Source organism: Callorhinus ursinus, unplaced genomic scaffold (assembly GCF_003265705.2).
Source record: "Callorhinus ursinus isolate GAN/ISIS: 27379988/994484 unplaced genomic scaffold, GSC_fseal_2.0 scaffold5, whole genome shotgun sequence".
NCBI classification, from domain to species: domain Eukaryota; kingdom Metazoa; phylum Chordata; class Mammalia; order Carnivora; family Otariidae; genus Callorhinus; species Callorhinus ursinus.
Window position 1 is genome coordinate 12,661,034 of NW_027397067.1, and position 19,283 is coordinate 12,680,316.

A 19,283-nucleotide genomic window follows, 5' to 3' on the forward strand; every position below is an offset into this window, starting at 1 on the left:
ACTCTAACTCAGAACCTTCTCCTTTTGGATCATTTGTTTGTTGACACTAAGCACTGTGTTCTAGCCATTTGACCTTCATAATACCCGAAATAATGCAGTTGTTTATTATATGTTAAAAATTAATTGGAAGAATAGTCAGCACAACTTTGAATCTTCTGGTACACTTTCCACAGATACCTCTATTTATACTGTAATGGTTAATAATACGGCCTTTTATTTCCTATGTTTAGTGATTTAGAATCTAGAAGAGAAGTAAAAAAAGAAGAAGGTGAAGCTTTTGCACGAGAACATGGACTTATCTTCATGGAAACTTCTGCTAAGACTGCTTCCAATGTAGAAGAGGTAAATAAGTCCCTTTTAAATGTTCATCATCTTCTCACTTAATTGAAATGTATTGTATACTTTAATATTCACTTATGGATACATTTTCCATAAGCTTTTTAATCTTTGAATATCATAGAGTAGGAAAATTTCTTCTGTTTGAAATGCCTTGCCTTGCAACATTCATCTTAAATCAGAGCCTTCCCCTGAAGCCAAAATGCTTTAACACATCTTTGCATATATTTGTCCTAGAGGGAAAAAATGAACACTAATGAAATTTGGAAATGTATCAAGATACTAAACATTTGTAGCTATTTTCCTCTACTTTTGCTTAAATAGGGAAGGTATTATATTATTTCTTTGTAACATTATATAAAGCATGGGAATTCTGCCATCTTTAATAAAATTTAAAGTGTCTCAGTTATTTCCATTGATCAGCCTGAACTGCTACAAGTTTTCTGAACACATCATGTTCTTTTTATGCTTTCTGTATTTGGATATGGTATTTATATACTATACATAGATGAGTAGATAATTACCTCTAAGGTAAAAGTATTGCTACAGTCTATTTTGTAAAAGGCAGGAAAGATGCTAAAAAAATAAGTAGTTTGCCTAGAGTAATGCTGTACTTCCCACCTTCTAGGTAAGAATCTTAGCAGCTACAAAAAGGGATTCTAGAAAATAAATGATTTTAAAATGTCATTTTTCTAAGGATAGCAGAGAATAAGATGTTAGGCAGCAGCTAACACTATGCCTTTAACATAGTAAACAGTGAGTAAATTTTTATTAAGAATGTACTTGGGGCTCTTCTAATTAACTTTTGAACCTAGAAATTGACTACAGTAGTTCAACAGCATTGGTATATTCACTGGAAAATTCTAAAGTATGATTTATACTTATCTATACTTGATGAGGTGCTCTGTGACTGTCCTTTAATACATTTCCTACAGCCACCAATTAATGCTTTACTTGTTGCCAGTAATTACAATTTGATAACATACAAGAGTAATATTGCACTTTGTATAGTGAACCCAGAGAGAAATTTGTTCTCTTTGTTCAACTTTAAAATAGGTCAAGCTGCCTGTTTCAGAGAGAGGTTATATTTGGAAATCATAATAAGCCAATGTGTTGTGAGGATTTCAGGACCTCTGAAACATATCCTTATGGATTATTATTGATTTTGAGAACCCTAAGGCCAAAATTGAATACATTTTGATTAAAAAAACTCATGCTATGAGGCGCCTGCCCGGCTTAGTCAGAAGAACATACAACTCTTGATCTCCGGGTTGTGAGTTTGAGCTCTATGTTGGATGTAGAGATTACTTAAATAAATAAAACTTAAAAAGAAAAAAAAAATACTATGATGTCAAATGACAAAACATCAAATACTAGAAAGTAATCCTAGATTTCTAGTTCTGTTTCTCATGCCTTTGTGTTCATTTTCTTTATTCTTAACTAGTAACAGTAGGTATTTGTAAGCAGCAAATTACTATTCTCACTTGGCTGAACACTTAAATAAATTCCATTAATGTTTTGGCAGTACTCATTACAGAAATTCTGTGCTAATAATAAAAATAATTGTTTAAATTTGATCTGAGCAGGAATTTCCTATACTCATGAGAGAACTTAATTATGTAAATTAATTTGCTTCTTCGAAACCAAGGATATTAAGAAATAATCTTTTTGAATTCCATTTTTAAAAGATTCATAGACAAGCATTACATAATATAATCTTCCATGAGATTTTACCTAAAAGCAAAAAATATTTCGTGATCAAGTATTTTGAGAAGGTGGAGGACCATTTTGTGATCCACAAAGGGCAAAATCAAATCTGAATCTCTACATGACTTAGGAACTGATTGAGCATGAAAGCAATAACCGAAGGGCTTCAGCATCTAGAAGAATGGAGTAGACTTCCTTTCACCTCTTCCACCTGCCAAGTACAGCTAGAACTCTGAATATTATATGTAAAACAATTACAAAAAGACTGAAAGGTAGAGGGAAGAAGGTTGACCAGCTTAGAGGCCTTGGGGTCTGAGGAAAGTGACACAGCAGTGATTTCCCCTGGTTTTCTTCAGATTGGGTTCTAGAGAAACTGGCAATCCAGAAAAGCCAGCAGGTGCAGGGGGGGAAAAGAAGCCTGCTTTCTAGCCAAAGGACCAGGAAAGCCTAGCAAGACAGAAAGCTTTTAGAAAATAACTATTCTACTGTGGCCAAACAAGGCAGAAAAAATTATGGTGCTGCTTCTACCATCAGCTTACTTCAATGAGGTTTTCCATACTCATCATTTTCCTGTGGGATTGGTGTCAGAGAAACCTTATACCAGCAAAAGTATAGTTTTAAGTAAGATCCAGAGTCTCATAACACAGTACCCAAAATGTCCAGCTATCATTAAAAAATCGCTCTTCATACCCAGAACCAGGAAAATCTCAAACTGAATGGAAAAAAAAAAAAAAAACAATAGATGCTAACAGCAAGATGACAGAGATGTTAGAACTGACAAAGATTTTCTAGGCAACCATCATAAAAATGCCTCAACAATTAGCATTCTTGGGCACCTGGGTGGCTCAGACGGTTAAGTGTCTGCCTTTGGCTCAGGTCATGATCCCGGGATCCTGGGATCAAGCCCTACATGGGCTCCCTGCTGAGTGGGGAGCCTGCTTCTCCCTCTCCCTCTGCCTGCTGCTCCCCCTGCTTGTATTTTCTCTCTCTGTCAAATAAAAAATAAAAAATCTTAAAAAAAAAATTAGCATCCTTGAAACAAGTGAAAAGTAGTCTCAGCAAAAGTAATACAAGTAAGAAGAACCAGATAGAAATTTTAGAACAAAAAATATAATTAACGTAAAAAAGGCTCAGTGGATGGGGTCAACAGCAGAATGAAGGGGACAAAGGAAAGAAATAGTGAACTGGTTGATAGAAAAATAGAAATTACGCAGCCTATTCTACAGAGAGAAAATAGACTGGGGGAAAAAAATGAGCAGTGCGTCAGGGACCTGTGGAACCATAACACAGACTCTAGCATTGTGTTATCAGATTCCTAGAAGGAAAGCAGAAAGAAGATGGCTCTAAAAGTACTCAGTGACCAAAAACTTGCGAAGTGTGGCAGAAGACATAAACCTAGATTTAAGAGGCTGAGCTAACTCCAAACAGGATAAAACCCAGATAAATCCACGCCATGCCAAACTTCTGTCCACAGTCAAATCTCTGACAGCTAAAGACAAAGGAAAAATGACAAGAGCAGTAAGAAACTTACCAATTCAAATGACAGCAGTTTCTCATCAGAAACAGTGGGGTCAGAAAGAAATACACAGCAATTTCAAGAGCTGAAAGAGAATAATTTTCAGGATGGTAGAATTAGCAAAAATACCTTTCAAGAATGAAGAAAAGTGAAAACATTATCAGGATGAAAGAAAGCTAAGAACTTATTAATAACAGATCTACAAAACAGTGGCTAATGGAAGTTATCTAACAGAAATGAAATAAAAGAATCTTTGAAGGGACACCAGTAACCAAAAGTATGGATAATTACGATAGATTTTTCTTAAAACATTTTAAGTCTTACAAATTATGTTTGACAAGTGAAGCAGAACAATAATGTCTAATGTGTTCTTGGTGTACATACAGGAAATACCGTGGTGAAGAAAGGGATATCAGGGGAGGTAAGGGTACTGTACTATACTACACTTCACCTGATTTGGTAAAATGACAACACTGGTAGACTGTGATTAAGTTTTTTATATTTATATATTAAGTCTTATGTATATAAATGTAATACCTGGAGTCACTACTAAAAAATATACAAAAAGATACACTAATAAACAATAGGTAAATCAGTATGAAACTTTTCAAAAGGTTCAAATTAACCCTCAGAAAGGTAGGAAAAAGAAAACCAAAGCCAGCCACAAAAAACAAAGTGGCAGACATAAGCCCTCACATTGCAATAATGACATGAAATGTACATGATCTAAAGACACAAATCAAAAAATAATTGGCAGAGAGGATTAAAAAACATGACCCAACTACATGGGTGTCTATAAGAAACTCACTTCAAATACAATGATACAGGCAAGTTGAAAAGAAAATTATTGGAAAAGATATATCATACAAACATTAATCAGAAGAAAACAAGAGTGGCTCTATTTATATCAAATAAATAGACTTAAGAGCAAAGAAAATTGCCAGAGACAGAGTGGGATATTATGAGTCTACCAGGAAGACATAGCAATCCTAAATATGTATATATCAAACAATAGAGCTGCAAGACACGTGAAGCAAAAACCAATAGAAATCTGGAACTAAACTAAACAGTGGAATTAAACTAGAAATCATTAATAGTCTCCAGTTATGATTATGGATTTGTCTATTTCTCCTTTCAGTTCTATTAGTCTGGTTATCAATAAGCGATAACTGGAAAAAAAATCTCCAAAGACTTGGAAACTAAACAACACACTTCTCTCTGTCTAGCGGACATCTTAAAAGAAACTTAAAAATACACTGAACTAATTAAACATGGGCAAAGGAGATCCTAAGAAGCCGAGAGGCAAAATGTCATCATACACATTCTTTGTGCAAACTTGCCGAGAGGATCACAAGAAGAAGCACCCAGATGCTTCAGTCAACTTCTCAGAGTTTTCTTTTTTTTTTTTTTTTTAAAGATTTATTTATTTATTTATTTGAGAGAGAGAATGAGAGAGAGAGAGAGCATGAGAGCGGGGAGGGTCAGAGGGAGAAGCAGACTCCCCGCTGAGCAGGGAGCCCGATGTGGGACTCGATCCCGGGATTCCAGGATCATGACCTGAGCCGAAGGCAGTCGCTTAACCAACTGAGCCACCCAGGCGCCCTTCTCAGAGTTTTCTAAGAAGTGCTCAGAAAGGTGGAAGACCATGTCTGCTAAATAGAAAGGAAAATCTGAAGACATGGCAAAGGCGGACAAGGCCCGTTATGAAAGAGAAATGAAAACTTATATCCCCCCTAAAGGGGAAACAAAAAAGAAGTTCAAGGATCCCAATGCACCCAAGAGGCCTCCTTCGGCCTTTTTCGTGTTTTGTTCTGAGTATCGCCCAAACATCAAAGGAGAACATCCCGGCCGATCCATTGGTGATGTTGCAAAGAAACTGGGAAAGATGTGGAATAACACTGCTGCAGATGACAAGCAGCCTTTTGAAAAGAAGGCTGCTAAGCTGAAGGAAAAATATGAAAAGGATATTGCTGCATACCGAGCTAAAGGAAAGCCTGGTGCGGCAAAAAAGGGAGTTGTCAAGGCTGAAGAGAGCAAGAAAAAGAGGAGGAAGATGAGGAAGATGAAGAAGAGGATGATGAATAAGTTGGTTCTAGCACAGTTTTTTTTTCCTTTTCTATAAAGCATTTAACCCCCCTGTACACAACTCACTCCTTTTAAAGAAAAAAATTGAAATGTAAGGCTGTGTGAGATTTGTTTTTAAACTGTACAGTGTCTTTTTTTGTATAGTTAACACACTACCGAATGTGTCTTTAAGATAGCCCTGTCCTGGTGGTGGTATTTTCAATAGCCACTAACCTTGCCTGGTACAGTATGGGGGCTGTATATTGGCATGGAAATTTAAAGCAGGTTCTTGTTGGTGCACAGCACAAATTAGTTATATATGGGGATGGTAGTTTTTCATCTTCAGTTGTCTCTGATGCAGCTTCTACGAGATAATTGTTCTGTTAACTGAATATCACTCTGTAATTGCAAAAAAAAAAAGTTGCAGCTGTTTTGTTGACATTCTGAATGCTTCTAAGTAAATACGGTTTTTTTATTAGAAAAAAAAAAAATACACTGAACTGGGCCAGGGTGGCTCAGTCGTTGGGCGTCTGCCTTCGGATGGGGTCGTGATCCCGGAGTCCTGGGATCGAGCCCAGCGTAGTAGGGCTCTGTGCTCCAGGGGAGGCCTGCTTCTCCCTCTCCCACTCCCCCTGCTTGTGTTTCCTCTCTCGATGTCTCTCTCTCTATCAAATAATCTTTTTAAAAAAATACATTGAACTGAATGAAAATGAAACTATAACGTATCAGAAATCATAGGTAACAGGTAATTCAGTACAGAGAGGGAAATGTATAGCATTAAATGCATACAATAGAATAGAAGTCTCAAATCAAGAATCTTAGCTCCCACCTCAGAAACCCAAAGCAAATAGAAGAAATAATAAAGGTAAGAGCAGAAATCAGTGAAATTGAAAACAGGAAAATTATATAGAGAAAATGAATGAAATACTGTGTTTTTTCAAGGTCATTAAAACTGACAAACCTCTATCAAGATTGACCAAAGAGAGAAGGCAGAGATTACCAATATCATGAACAAAACAGAACATAAAACTACAGATCCTGCAGACATCAAAGGAACAATACGTAAATATAATAAATTACATAAAATGAACAAAAAAAAACCAACACAGACTACTACAACTCAACTAATGTGAGATAATTTTTTTTAATTTGACTTTTTTTTTTTTAAGGTTTTATTTATTTGTCAGAGAAAGAAACAGACTGAGCACAAGCAGGGGAAACGGCAGGCAGGGGGAGAAGCAGACTCCCTTCTGAGCAGGGAGCCTGATGCGGTACTCAATTCCAGGACCCTGGGATCATGACCTGAGCCAAAGGCAGACGCTTAACCAACTGAGCCACCCAGGTGTCCCTGAGATAGATTATTTGAATAGTCCTATATAATTATGAAGGAAATTTGAATTCATAATTTTAAAATTCCCTAAAAGGAAATCTCTCTGTCCAGATGGTTTCACTGGAGAATTCTACCAAACATACACTCATTCATTTATTTTTTTCTAAACATTTAAAGAAAGAATGAACACCAATTCTACAGCATCTTTTCCCAGAAAAAAAAGAAATGGTACATTTCCCTATTTATTTTATGAAGCTTATATTACACTGATAATAACCAAAACCAAAGAAAGTACCAAAAAAAAGTACAGACTGATACCTCTTATTAATGTATAAGCAGAATTCCTTAACAGAGTATCAACAAATAGACTTTTCAACAATATATGAAATCATACCCATGTACATACATATACATATCATGGCCAAATGGAATTTATTCCAGGGATGCAAGGCTGGTTCAGTATTTGAAAACCAGTTGATCTAATCTCCATTTTAATTAGGTGAAGAAATAAAACCACACTGTAGCAATCAGTGCAGAAAAAGCATTTGACAAAATTTAACACCTGTACATGTTTTAAAACTTAAAAAAAAAGGAATTGAAGAATACTTCCTCAGCTCATTAAAAAGCATCTACAAGGGTGCCTGGGTGGCTCAGTCGTTGAGCGTCTGCCTTCGGCTCAGGTCATGATTCCAGGGTCCTGGGATCGAGTCCCGCATTGGGTTCCCTGCTCCGCGGGAAGCCTGCTTCTCCCTCTGCCACTCCCCCTGTTTGTGTTTCCTCTCTAGCTGTCTCTCTCTCTGTCAAATAAAATATTTTTTTAAAAAAAGCATCTACAAAACCACACCTAACATTACACTTACGATGAAAGGCTAAATGCTTTTAGTCCTTGATCGGGAACAAGGATGTCTGCTCTCACCATTACTTAAGATATTGGTGGAAGTTCTAGTTAGTGCAATAAAGCAGGAAAGGGAGATAAAGGCAGACAACTCAGAAAGGAAGAAATAAAACTTTTTATTTGTGACTAACATGATTGTCTCTAGGAAATCCCAAGGAATTTACACACACACACACACACACACACACACACACACACTAGTTAATAAGTGAGTTCAAGAAAATTACAGGATACGGGGCACCTGGGTGGCTCAGTTGTTAAGTGTCTGCCTTCGGCTCAGGTCATGATCCCAGGGACCTGGGATTGAGCCCCACATCGGGCTCCTTGCTCCATGGGAAGCCTGCTTTTCCCTCTCCCACTCTTCCTGCTTGTGTTCCCTCTCTCAGTGTGTCTCTCTCTCTGTTAAATAAATAAAATCTGAAAAAAAAAATTACAGGATACAAGACAAATATATAAAAATCTATTGTATATATGGGGCTCCTGGCTGGCTCAGTTGGTAGAGTGTGTGACTCTTGATCTCAGGGTTGTGAGTTTGAGCCCCATGTTGGGCATAGAGTTTACTCTTTAAAAAAATCTATTGTATTTGTGTATATAGCAGTGAACACCAAAATTTAAAATACAATACCATCTATAATCACAAAAAGAAAATGAAATACCTAGGTATAAATCTAAAAATAACATACAGAACAGGACATACATGCTAAAAACTGCAAAATGCTAATGAAAGAAAGATATAAATAAATGAAGGAGACATACAATGTTCATTGTTTGGAGTACTCAATCTAATAAAAATGTCACTTCTTCACAGATTGATAAAGAGGCTTAACCCAATACCTGTCAAAGTTCCAGTAAGATTTTTTGGTAGCTATCTGACAGTATTATTATAAAATATAGATAGAGGATAGCTAAAACAATTTTGAAAAACAATAAAGTAGGGGAATCCCTCTTTGATTTCAGGCCTTAACGTAGGCTGTGTGATATCAGTAAAGGAATGGATACTTAACACCAGTGGGACAGAATAGAGAATAAATAGACCCACACAGATATGCCCAAATAATTTAACAGAGGTGCAGAAACAACTCATAGAGGAAGATAAGCATTTCAGTAAATGGTGCTCCAGCAATTGGACATTCATAGACAAAATAAATGAACCTGAGTCTCACACCTTATACAAAAACTAAAATCAGATCATGGAGTTAAATGTAAAACATTTAGCTATTTATCTTTGGTGGAGGGGGAGAAAGTCTTCAGGATGTAGTGATAGACATGCTTGTCACTAAAAGCATGATCCATAAAAGGAAAAATCTATAAGTTTGCCTTTTCAAACTTTTGCTCTATGAATGAGCCTGGTAAAAAGATGAAAATGCAGGCTACAGACTGGGAGAAAATACTTGTAAACCACATACCAACGAAGGACTAGTATCTAGAATAAAAAACTCTCAAAACTCAATAGTTTAAAAAAAAAATCAGTCGATAGTAAACAGACAAAAGACATGACCAGAGATTTCATCAAAAAGGATATATAAGAGGCATATAAGCACTCTAAAAGATACTCGTCAACCAGCTGTTAGGAAAATGCAACTTAAGACCTCCATGAGATATCACTATACGTCCATCAGAATGGCTAAAATTTAAAAAAAAAGTGACAACACCAAATGCTGGCAAGGATATGGAGAAACTAGATCACTCATAGATTGCTGGTGGGAATGTAAAATGATAGGGCCACTCTAGAAACAGTTTGACAGTTTCTTTAAAAACTGTATATTCAGGGACACCTAACTGGCTCAGTCAGTAGTGCATGCAACTCTTGACCTCGGGGTCATGAGTTCAGGCCCCATGTTTGGGGAAGAGCTTACATAATAAAATAAATAAAATGTTAAAAAAAAGAAAGAAAGAAAAACTAGACGTTCACCTACCATGCTACCTAGCAGTTGCACCTCTGAGCATTTATCCCAGAGAAACAAAGATTTCTGTTTACCCAGAAACCTGTACACAGATGTTCATAGCATCTTTATTCACAATATGGCCAAACACTGAAAACAACCTAGATGTCCTTCAACGGTTGAATAGTTAGACAAAGTTATATAGTACATCCACACTACGGAATACTACTCAACAGTAAAAAGGGATGAACTATTGATATATGCAACAACATAGATGAGTCTCCAGAAAACTATGCTTAGTGAATAAAGTCAAACCCAAAAGATTGCATACCATACGGTTCTATTTGTGACTTTCTTGAAATGACAAAATTAGAGAAATGGAGAACAGATTAGTCATGGCCAGGTTTAAGAGGGGGTGTCAGGGTGGAAGGAAGGTGGGTATGTTTATAAAAAGACCAACACGAGGGATCCTTACAATGAAATGTTCTGTATCACTTATCAACATTTTGATTTTAACAATGTACTATACGTTTCCAAGATACTACCATTAGAGGAAACCAGGTAAAGGTTACACAAGATCTCTCTGTATTGTCTTTTAAACCTGCATGTGAATCTATAGTTACCTCAGAAAAGTTTGATCAAAACACAATAATAATAATAACCACATACAAACAACTTTAAAGTTAACCTGTTCTTAAAAATCACAGTGGCAATTTTTTTTTTAATTAAAGATTAAGAAGCCTCACGGTTATATTATAATAAAATACCAGTGTGAGATATGGAGCATAGTTATAAAAGCTTAAATGATATTTTTTGAATTTACGAAGAACACAATTTCTTTTTCAAATTACTAAGTTACTAATTTTTTTTTAAGCTCTTTGGTGAATCTCTGTCACATTTTTGCACAAAGCAAATTTTTTTTTTTTACAACAACTAGGTTTTTCCATGCTGAATATTATGTGTTTTAAAGCTTATGCCTAACAAATAATAAAGTTATTGTTGAGTTTTTAATTATGCATACATAGGCTTTCTTAGTAAGATTGTTCAGAAGTAACTGAAGAAAATTATACTAATATTCATAAAAGAGACAGCTGAGCTATATAGAATAAGAAAGACCTGGTTGGAAGATAATAATGAGTTTTACATGGAGCAAAGTAACTAAGGGAAGAACTCCAAAATTGGGCTAAACATTAAATGTTTTGCACTTTCATAAATAATCTAGTATTTTTTTTAAAACAGAGTTCATTTATGACCTTTGTGCATGTCAGACGTTAAAACCCAATTAAGTACATCATTAAGTAAGGAGCATTTATATGACAGGATATGTTTATGCATTAGTTTATTTTTCTACATCACTCATATTAAAGCATTTTGGTCAGTTCACAGTAAGGTTGGTGGTGCTATTTTAAATCAATTTAAATAGTTGTCACCACTTAAAGTAAAAAAGTAAATCCATATATCTATCATCTCTCATCTGGCTTCAGAAGTTATCACCATTTTGACGATGTTTTTTATTATGTTCTCTGTTTTTTTTAAAGGAAATTCCAGAAGTATTTTACCTATAAATATTTCAGTGACAGTAATCTAAAAAACATAACCATGATACATCGTCCTATACTGTACTCACCTTTGTGATGATGTGAGACAGTACAGTGCCTGTGTTATAAGACGAAATGAGGTGCGTGACGTAGGCATTGTGATGTAGCATTAGGCTGCTCTTGACCTGACTGTACATCAGGAGGAGGATCATCTGCTTCTGGAGGATGGTTGACCGAGGGTAATAGAAACCATGGAAAGCAGAACCATGGATAAGGGGGACTTTGTATGTTAAAAGATAGAATGATTTATACAGAGCCAGTGTCCTGAACATGGACCATTTGACTAAAAGTTCTTTTTAGAAATTTAAACCTAGGGGCACCTGGATGGACCAGTCGGTTAAGCATCTGCCTTTGGCTCAGGTCATGATCCCAGGGTCCTGGGATTGAGCCCTGCAGTGGGCTCCTTGCTCAGCTGGGAGTCTGCTGCTCCCTCTGGTTGTGTGCATGCGTACTCACTTTCTCTCTCTCTTCTCTGACAAATAAATGGAATCTTAAAAAAAAAAATTTGTTTTAACTACATTATTCATTAAGGTTAAACCTGATGGAGTGATGATTCCTTTCTGTTTATTAACTAGACCTGTTCCCTTCTGTTGTTATGCTTTGATCTATTTTTATATTTTAATCAAGATCTAGTTACTATAGTGTCAAGTAGAGACCATGAAATTTTTAACTCTTATACTGCCCTGGAAGAGATTGATTAATTTGCAGCATCAGATGACAGCATTTTTCCAGCATTAGTTGAGTTGTTGCTGGAAGTAAGTTTGCTATTAGTCCATGGATTTACTACTCAGCTAAATGATTTCATCTATGAAGGATCTTTTGAGGGGAAGAACAGCCAAACTGGTGTTAGAAAAAAATGTCTAGGATAGCTGCCCACAACAAAGAATTGTCTGGTGTATCAGTAGTATTGAGGTTGAAAAACACTGAGCCAGAATGACAGGATACAATTAAAACCCATGAAGTGAAGCACCAGCAACTCTGTGTCATACATGCATCCTCTTTATTCATTTAGAAGTAGGTGGGATGATGTATGATGATCTTAAAAATGCTTTATTTCAGAGGGCCTGGGTGGCTCAGTCGGTTAAGCGTCTGCCTTCAGCTCGGGTCACGATCCCAGGACCCTGGGATCGAGCCCCACGTCAGACTCCCCGCCCAGGGGAGAGTCTTCTTGTCCTTCTACCCCTCCCCCCCCGATTCATGCTCTTTCTCGCTTGTGCTCTCTCTCTCTCAAATAAATAAAATCTTTTTAAAAAATGCTTTATTTCAGAGGCGCCTGGGTGGCTTAGTTGATTAAGTAATCCGACTCTTGATTTCAGCTCAGGTCGTGATCTCAGGGTGGTGAGATTGAGCCCCCCCAGCCCCCACCCCAGTCAGGCTCCAAGCTCAGTGCAGAGTCTGCTTGAGATTCTCTCTCTCCCTCTCCCTCTTCCCTCTGCTGAAATAAAAGTGCTTTATTTCATTGACAGTCTGGGGAGGGAGTGAGGACAAAGTGCTATTAGGAAGTGACACCACTTCTACTTCTGTTTGATGGGCTCTCTGACCTGTGACCACTAATCCCATCATTCAGCACTGCTCTACTTATAGTACTTGAACTTTATATTTTCCTTAACTCTACCCTCTCCTATACCAACTGTTTTGCTCTTACCCAAATTTATGCTGCTGATCTTCAGCGGGGATCTTAAATTTAAAATGACACCAAGACTGTACTTTCAAATACTATTTTTTGGGAGCACCTGGATGGCTCAGTCAGTTAAGCATCTGACTCTTGATTTCAGCTCAGGTCATGATCTCTCAGGGTCGAGATTGAGTTCCACATCAGGCTCCATACTGGGCAGGAGCCTGCCTGGGATTCTCGCTCTCCCTTTCCCTCTGCCCCTCCCCCCCTCAAAAAAAATATTTTTCAAATTTTTTTCTAGCGAGCATAAAAATAAAATACCTTAAAAATAAAATTCCTCAGACAAGATCTACTATTTATAAAATCATATATAACATTGGGCGCCTGGGTGGCTCAGATGGTTAAGCATCTGCCTTCGGCTCAGGTCATGATCCTAGGGTCCTGGGATCAAGTCCCGCATGCTTCTCCTCTCTCTCTCTCATGAATAAATAAATAAAATCTTTTAAAAAAATCATATATAACATTAATACCAATACACATATAAACATTTATTATCTACACACAAACCGAAAGCTTTCTCCATGTAAAACCTCTCTGTATTAGCAAACTACTATAGTATACAACTGCGGTGTTTAAATATATTAGTTTCCAAACTGTGAGTTACAATTTCTGAGTTACAAGTTATAATAAGGGAATTCATCCTTCCTGTGAAGTAGATTCTAGTCACTTCATATTATAACTTGGGATAGCTCTAAACGTGCTATTAAAATTCCTTTTTGTTATTCACTGAGGAAATACACCCATAAATGTGATAGTAGAAATACACCCTGGAGTTCATCCCCTCAATGTCAATGAAATCAGAAAGCCAATTTCAACCAAAACAGTCTTGTCTATATGGTATTCCCACAGTAATAGGAGTAATAGGAGATAAGAACTTAATTCTTTACATTTTCAGTTTCTAGTACTGATTTTTTAAACATGATACTTGGGCGCTATACACATATATTTGAGTTCATAGCATGTGGAGGGAAAAAAAACCCATTTAGTTGAGTATGGTTTATTCAAGTAATATTCACACTGAGTATACAGAGCATTTATAGTGTCATTACATTTTAGGAAAATGAGATTTAGGCTCTTTTATCTCTGGCTGACAAAAAAGAAAAAAATTACTTTGACCTCCATTTTACTGAAGATTCTGCTGATAGGAGAATTAAGAATTGGCTATGTGACCGGCAGTAAATATTTTTGAATATTGGTTTTGATTCCTGTTTTCAACTGAGACCTGAAGGTCATTGAGGACACCAAGATATCATGTGTACCTGGTAACTGCCCTGGCTCCTCATGAAACACCTCCTCAGCTGCCGCCCTCTGGCAGATCACTGTAGAACCACAGCTTTGTCTGGCGTTCTACTCTCCAGTGTCCTGGGAAAATCTGGCCTCTGTGGTCTGCTCTGTGACAAACTGAGGCACTGGTATGAAGGTTACAAGAAGCTCCTTCTGTCACCGGATCCAGTGATGGGCACATATGTGGTGTCCGCATTTAGAAGAGTGTCTCATAAGTGGAAAATTTATTTCAGAAGAATTTTCAGGTGATTAAAACATGCCAAGTATCTGAAATAATGCTGTTGTGTGTTTGTATGGCACGCTGTCAAAGTTCTTTCACATTTGTTATCCCCTTTCTGTGGTGCCATACAGTAGAGAATAGCAGTACTGAAGACTATTCTATCCTTCTTTGAGGAGCATTAATTAAAATGAGCACCTCTACGGGCGCCTGGGTGGCGCAGTCAGTTAAGCATCTGCCTTCAGCTCAGGTCATGATCCCAGGGTCCTGGGATCGGGTGCTGCGTCAGGCTCCCTGCTCAGCGGGGAGTCTCCTTCTTCCGCCTCTGTCACTCCCCCTGCTCGCGCTCTCTCTCTCTGCTCTCAAATAAATAAAATCCTTTTAAAAAATAATAAAATGATCACCTCTGCATAGGGTTCCGTGGTCAGATGTGTTGAGGAGGAGCTGGTGTGTATCTCCCTTGTAGAAAACCAGAATTCACAGTAGTTTATTAGTTTCTGAGAACCCCCTGTTAAGCTTGTTCAGTTTTATTTAACCTAGAGGTTTCCAGTGTGATTTAACCATTCTCCCCCCGAAAATAGAATTGGAATAGGGGATATGTAATATCTGAAAGATGAACGTCTTTTTTATTTTGCTTATTCTCTTACTTCATGGTAACATGGGTTGCAGTTGGTGGTGTGGAGACTGCTTTTTCCTTAGCTCAGAATATCTTATAAAAACATGTTTTTCCAGGGGGACCTGGCTGGCTCATTCAGTGGAGGATATGACTCTTGATCTTGGGGCCATGAGTTCAAGCCCCGCATTGAATGTAGAGCTTACTTTAAAAAAAAATAAAAATAAACAATTTTTTCCCTCAAATCAGTTGTATTTAGAGCTGCGCTTCTCACACATTAATATGCACGCAGATCACCTAGGAATCCTGTTAAAATGAAGATTCTGATTCCATAGGTCAGGGGTGTGGCCTGAAAGCCTGCATTTGGAACCAGCTGTCTCGTGTTTGTCCATGCTGCTCTCCTGGTCAGGCTTTGAGTGTGGAGACTGGAGTTCCTTCAGCTCTGTTACCTAACAGAAGAACCTGGGAGACTACTGTCTTTTTCTGTTCCTCAGAAACATTCCTTCAAATGATTTCATCCTCTCCTCCTCTAGGCTATCAGCATCTAATTACATAATCAAGGTTAAACCATTTTAAAACAACAACCTGTCACTCCCAGTTCTGGATATGTTCGCTTCTTCTAGTAAGCTCCCTCTCCATTCCCTCCTTTTTCACACCGCAGTGCACAGGTCGACTTCCTCTGCTGTGGCCAAGGTTACCCTGGACTTCCTAATTGCCTATCCTAACAAATACTTTTCTGTTCTTACCTTAAACAGTTCCTTCGGGATATTGGAATCTTCAGTAGCCTCTGTCCTGAAGTGTTTCTTTTTCCCTAACCCTTTATAGTCAGTTAGAATGACATTTATAATTCAGTGGTGAATATATATTGCTTTCCACTGTGTCTTGTTATTTCTACCTGTTAAATATCTCCCCAAGTTGTTCTCCTCTGTCATTGCTCTTGGATTCCCTGTCTTAATTTTTCAATCCTCTATATTTGTTGCCTCTGAGATCTTCATAAAAATGAAAATTGAATGTCACTCCCCAATTTTATTAACACCGTGTGTAGTGGGCTCCCCACAGCTTCAGAATCAAACTCATTAGCTTGGAAAACAAGTTCCCTTGTTGGCCATCTCCTTACAATGTGCCCTCTATGCTATTCTAAGAGCTCATCAGCTGGGTGGTGCTCTTTCAACCCGCCTCCACAGAAAGTATTTTTGACCCTTGAGATGCCCTTTCTTCCTACCTGATCCTTCAAGGGTATAACAAAGTCTCATACCTCCTCTTGGAATGCCATGACACACAACACACCCTCCCTGCCCGCTCCACCACTAGGCACCACGCACATGCACACATAACAATTACATGCTCTCTTCTCTGTGTTCATTCCTGAATCTTCCTGAGCATGAATTTATCTTAGCACTCTGTCATGACGCTTGTTTTTTATGTTGGTTCAACATAAGGGCAGCATTCTTTGAAAACACGGACTGTCTTTTCATCTCTGCATTCCCAGCACCTAGCACAGTTTCTCCTCTGCATAGTAGATAATAAATGTTTGGATGGTTAAGTATTTATTTACTTCTGTCCTTTTTTCTTCAGTCTTTAATCTTTTATGCTTTGGTCCCACTTGGTAGTATGTAGGTGGAATTCTGTCCTAAACCTTCTTTGCTCTAAGCATTCTAAAACTCATGAGATTTTTGAAAACCCAGAAGAACAGATTGGCTTCTCCTTTGATAGGAGCTTCTTTCAGTAGCTACCTAATGTCCTGATAGTTGGAAAAGATTTTTTTTAGACCCAGGAATAAATGTCACAAAGGTCACAGCAGGCTAGGAAAAATACCCCTTCCCAAAAGCCTCATGCTAACTTCATGAAAATTTCAAAATGCCCCAGAAGTGATGTATTACTGTATTATAATTATATATGTAACTCTGTTGTGTGTGTATATGTAGTTATATATATCCTTCCCTGTCTTTCTCTGTGTATTTCTCTATAGAGAAAATTCCATTTTCTCAGAGTTGTACATTACCAAAACTCAGTATTATATTCCCTCTAGGATTCCAAAGAGGATTGTGGTGTGAATTGCGGTTAAATTTGCCATTTGCTTAACAGTTGTCTCCTTATCAGATATTCTCACTCTTAGCCATTTGATCGATTATTTTTCCCTATGTTCATCAGTTTTACTTACGGGAACCCAGAAAAATACATAAACATCAAACGGTGTTGAGGCAAGAGTCTAATAATTTTTAAAATATCTTAAAAAAAATATATCTTAAGCTCTTGGGGCGCCTGGCTGGCTCAGTCAGTGGAGCACTCGACTCTTGAACTCAGGGTTGTAAGTTTGAGCTTCACATTGGGTGTAGAGATTACTTAATATGTTGAGGGGCACTTGGCTGGCTCAGTTGGAAGAGCATGCGACTGATTCTTCATCTTGGAGTCATGTGTACGAGCCCCATGTTGGGTGTAGAGGTGACATTTTAAATGAATAAATAAACTTAAAAATCTTTAAGTAAAATATCTTAAACTATTGAAAAATCAAGGCTGGCAGTTCCTGGCTTAGCTGCTAAAGTACTAAAAGATACAACCAAGGGCACCTGGGTGGCTCAGTTCAGTGTCTGCCTTTGACTCAGGTCATGATTCCAGGGTCATGCGATCAAGTCCCGCATCAGGCTCCCTGCTTGGCAGGGAATCTGCTTCTCCCTCTGCCCCTCCCCCTTGCTTGTGTGTACGTGCTTGCTCTCTCTTGCGCTCTCTCTCTGTCTCATATTCTCTCTCAGGCACACTCTCTCTAAAATAAATAAAAGCTAAGCAAAAACAATAAAAGATACAGCCAAGATAATAGTTGGAAAGCATCGTCAACTAGCTATCCCTAAGACAGATTACAGTAGCTTGCCGAGCCATCTGAACTGGCAGGATAGGTGGATTTCTATGTTTAGGGGAAAACACATGACTTGTGTACCTAAGAACACCAATTTCAAGGCCCCTTGAATATGCTCGTGTCCCATCCCAGTACCTCCAGACTTAATTTGCACTGAGAGGACATCTTCTTGTCCCCTTCACCCTGTTCTCAGTGTCAAGCGTACCATACGAATTTTTCACTGGAAATTTGGCCTGACCATACCAGGTTTCCAGCATCCTTGGAGGAGTGTTTAATAAATATTTATTACTCTCTTCCCCTAATGGGAAGATTTTGCTGATAGCATCAGTTTCTCCACCCCTTACTTGGCCATCACACAACAGAATTTGGATCATCCAAGCCAAACTAACTTTGAAAGTTACATCCGCTTTCTCGACTAAACTAAGGTAGCTGAACATTACTGGAGAAAGCCCTGCCGATATGTGCATATCACACACATATTCACACATTTATAGTGCATATTCATATATAAGCACACAGTTATCTAGATCACCAGCTACCAAGACCTCTCCACTTGTATCTGACATAAGCATTGAAATTCCATGTGACTAAAATAAACTCTTCATTCTCTCCTTGAAACCTGATTTTTTACCTTTTTATTATTTTAAAGATTTATTTATTTGTTTTAGAGCACTAGCAGAGGGAGGGGCAGAGGAAGGAAGAGAGAGAGAGAGAGGCAGACTCCCCACTGATCGCAGAGTCTGACATGGGGCTCAATCTCATAACCCTGAGATCATGACCTGAGCCAAAATCAAAAGAGTTGGACGCTTAACTGTCTGAGCCACTCAGGTGCCCCTCCTACTTTATGTATCTCAATTCATGGCATACCCTTCCGTGTCAGTCACTTTAGCCAAAAGTGGAGTCACCCTTAAATACCTTACCATTCTTTCCCTATTATTTACCAAGTCCTGTTAATTTCTCCAAAGTAGATACTAAGTTTGATCTTTGCTTTCCATTCTTGTTGCCACAATTAATTTGTCAGGCCTTCGTTTCTTTTTTTTTTCTTTTTTCTTTTTTATTTATTTGACAGAGAGAGACACAGCGAGAGAGGGAACACAAGCAGGGGGAGTGGGAGAGGGAGAAGCAGGCTTCCCGCGGAGCAGGGAGCCCAATGCGGGGCTCGATCCCAGGACCCTGGGATCATGACCTGAGCCAAAGGCAGACACTTAACAACTGAGCCACCCAGGCGCCCCAAGCAGCTGGTTTCTCTCTCTTTTTTTTAAAGACTTTATTTATTTATGTGAGAGAGAGAGCATGAGAGGGGGGAGGGTCAGA

The 19,283-nt window shown here is 38.0% G+C and overlaps 1 protein-coding gene and 1 pseudogene across 1 annotated transcript in view; both read left to right on the forward strand.

Moving 5' to 3' along the window:
• Positions 1-19,283, forward strand: part of RAB2A (RAB2A, member RAS oncogene family) — an 89,752-nt gene that overhangs the window by 60,444 nt on the left and 10,025 nt on the right. Inside the window, exon 6 of the mRNA XM_025870633.2 lies at positions 231-342. Within this exon, the coding sequence (XP_025726418.1) occupies positions 231-342 (112 nt within the window). The remainder of the gene's footprint in view (positions 1-230; positions 343-19,283) is intronic.
• LOC112823092 (high mobility group protein B1-like) lies at positions 3,017-13,326 on the forward strand (annotated as a pseudogene).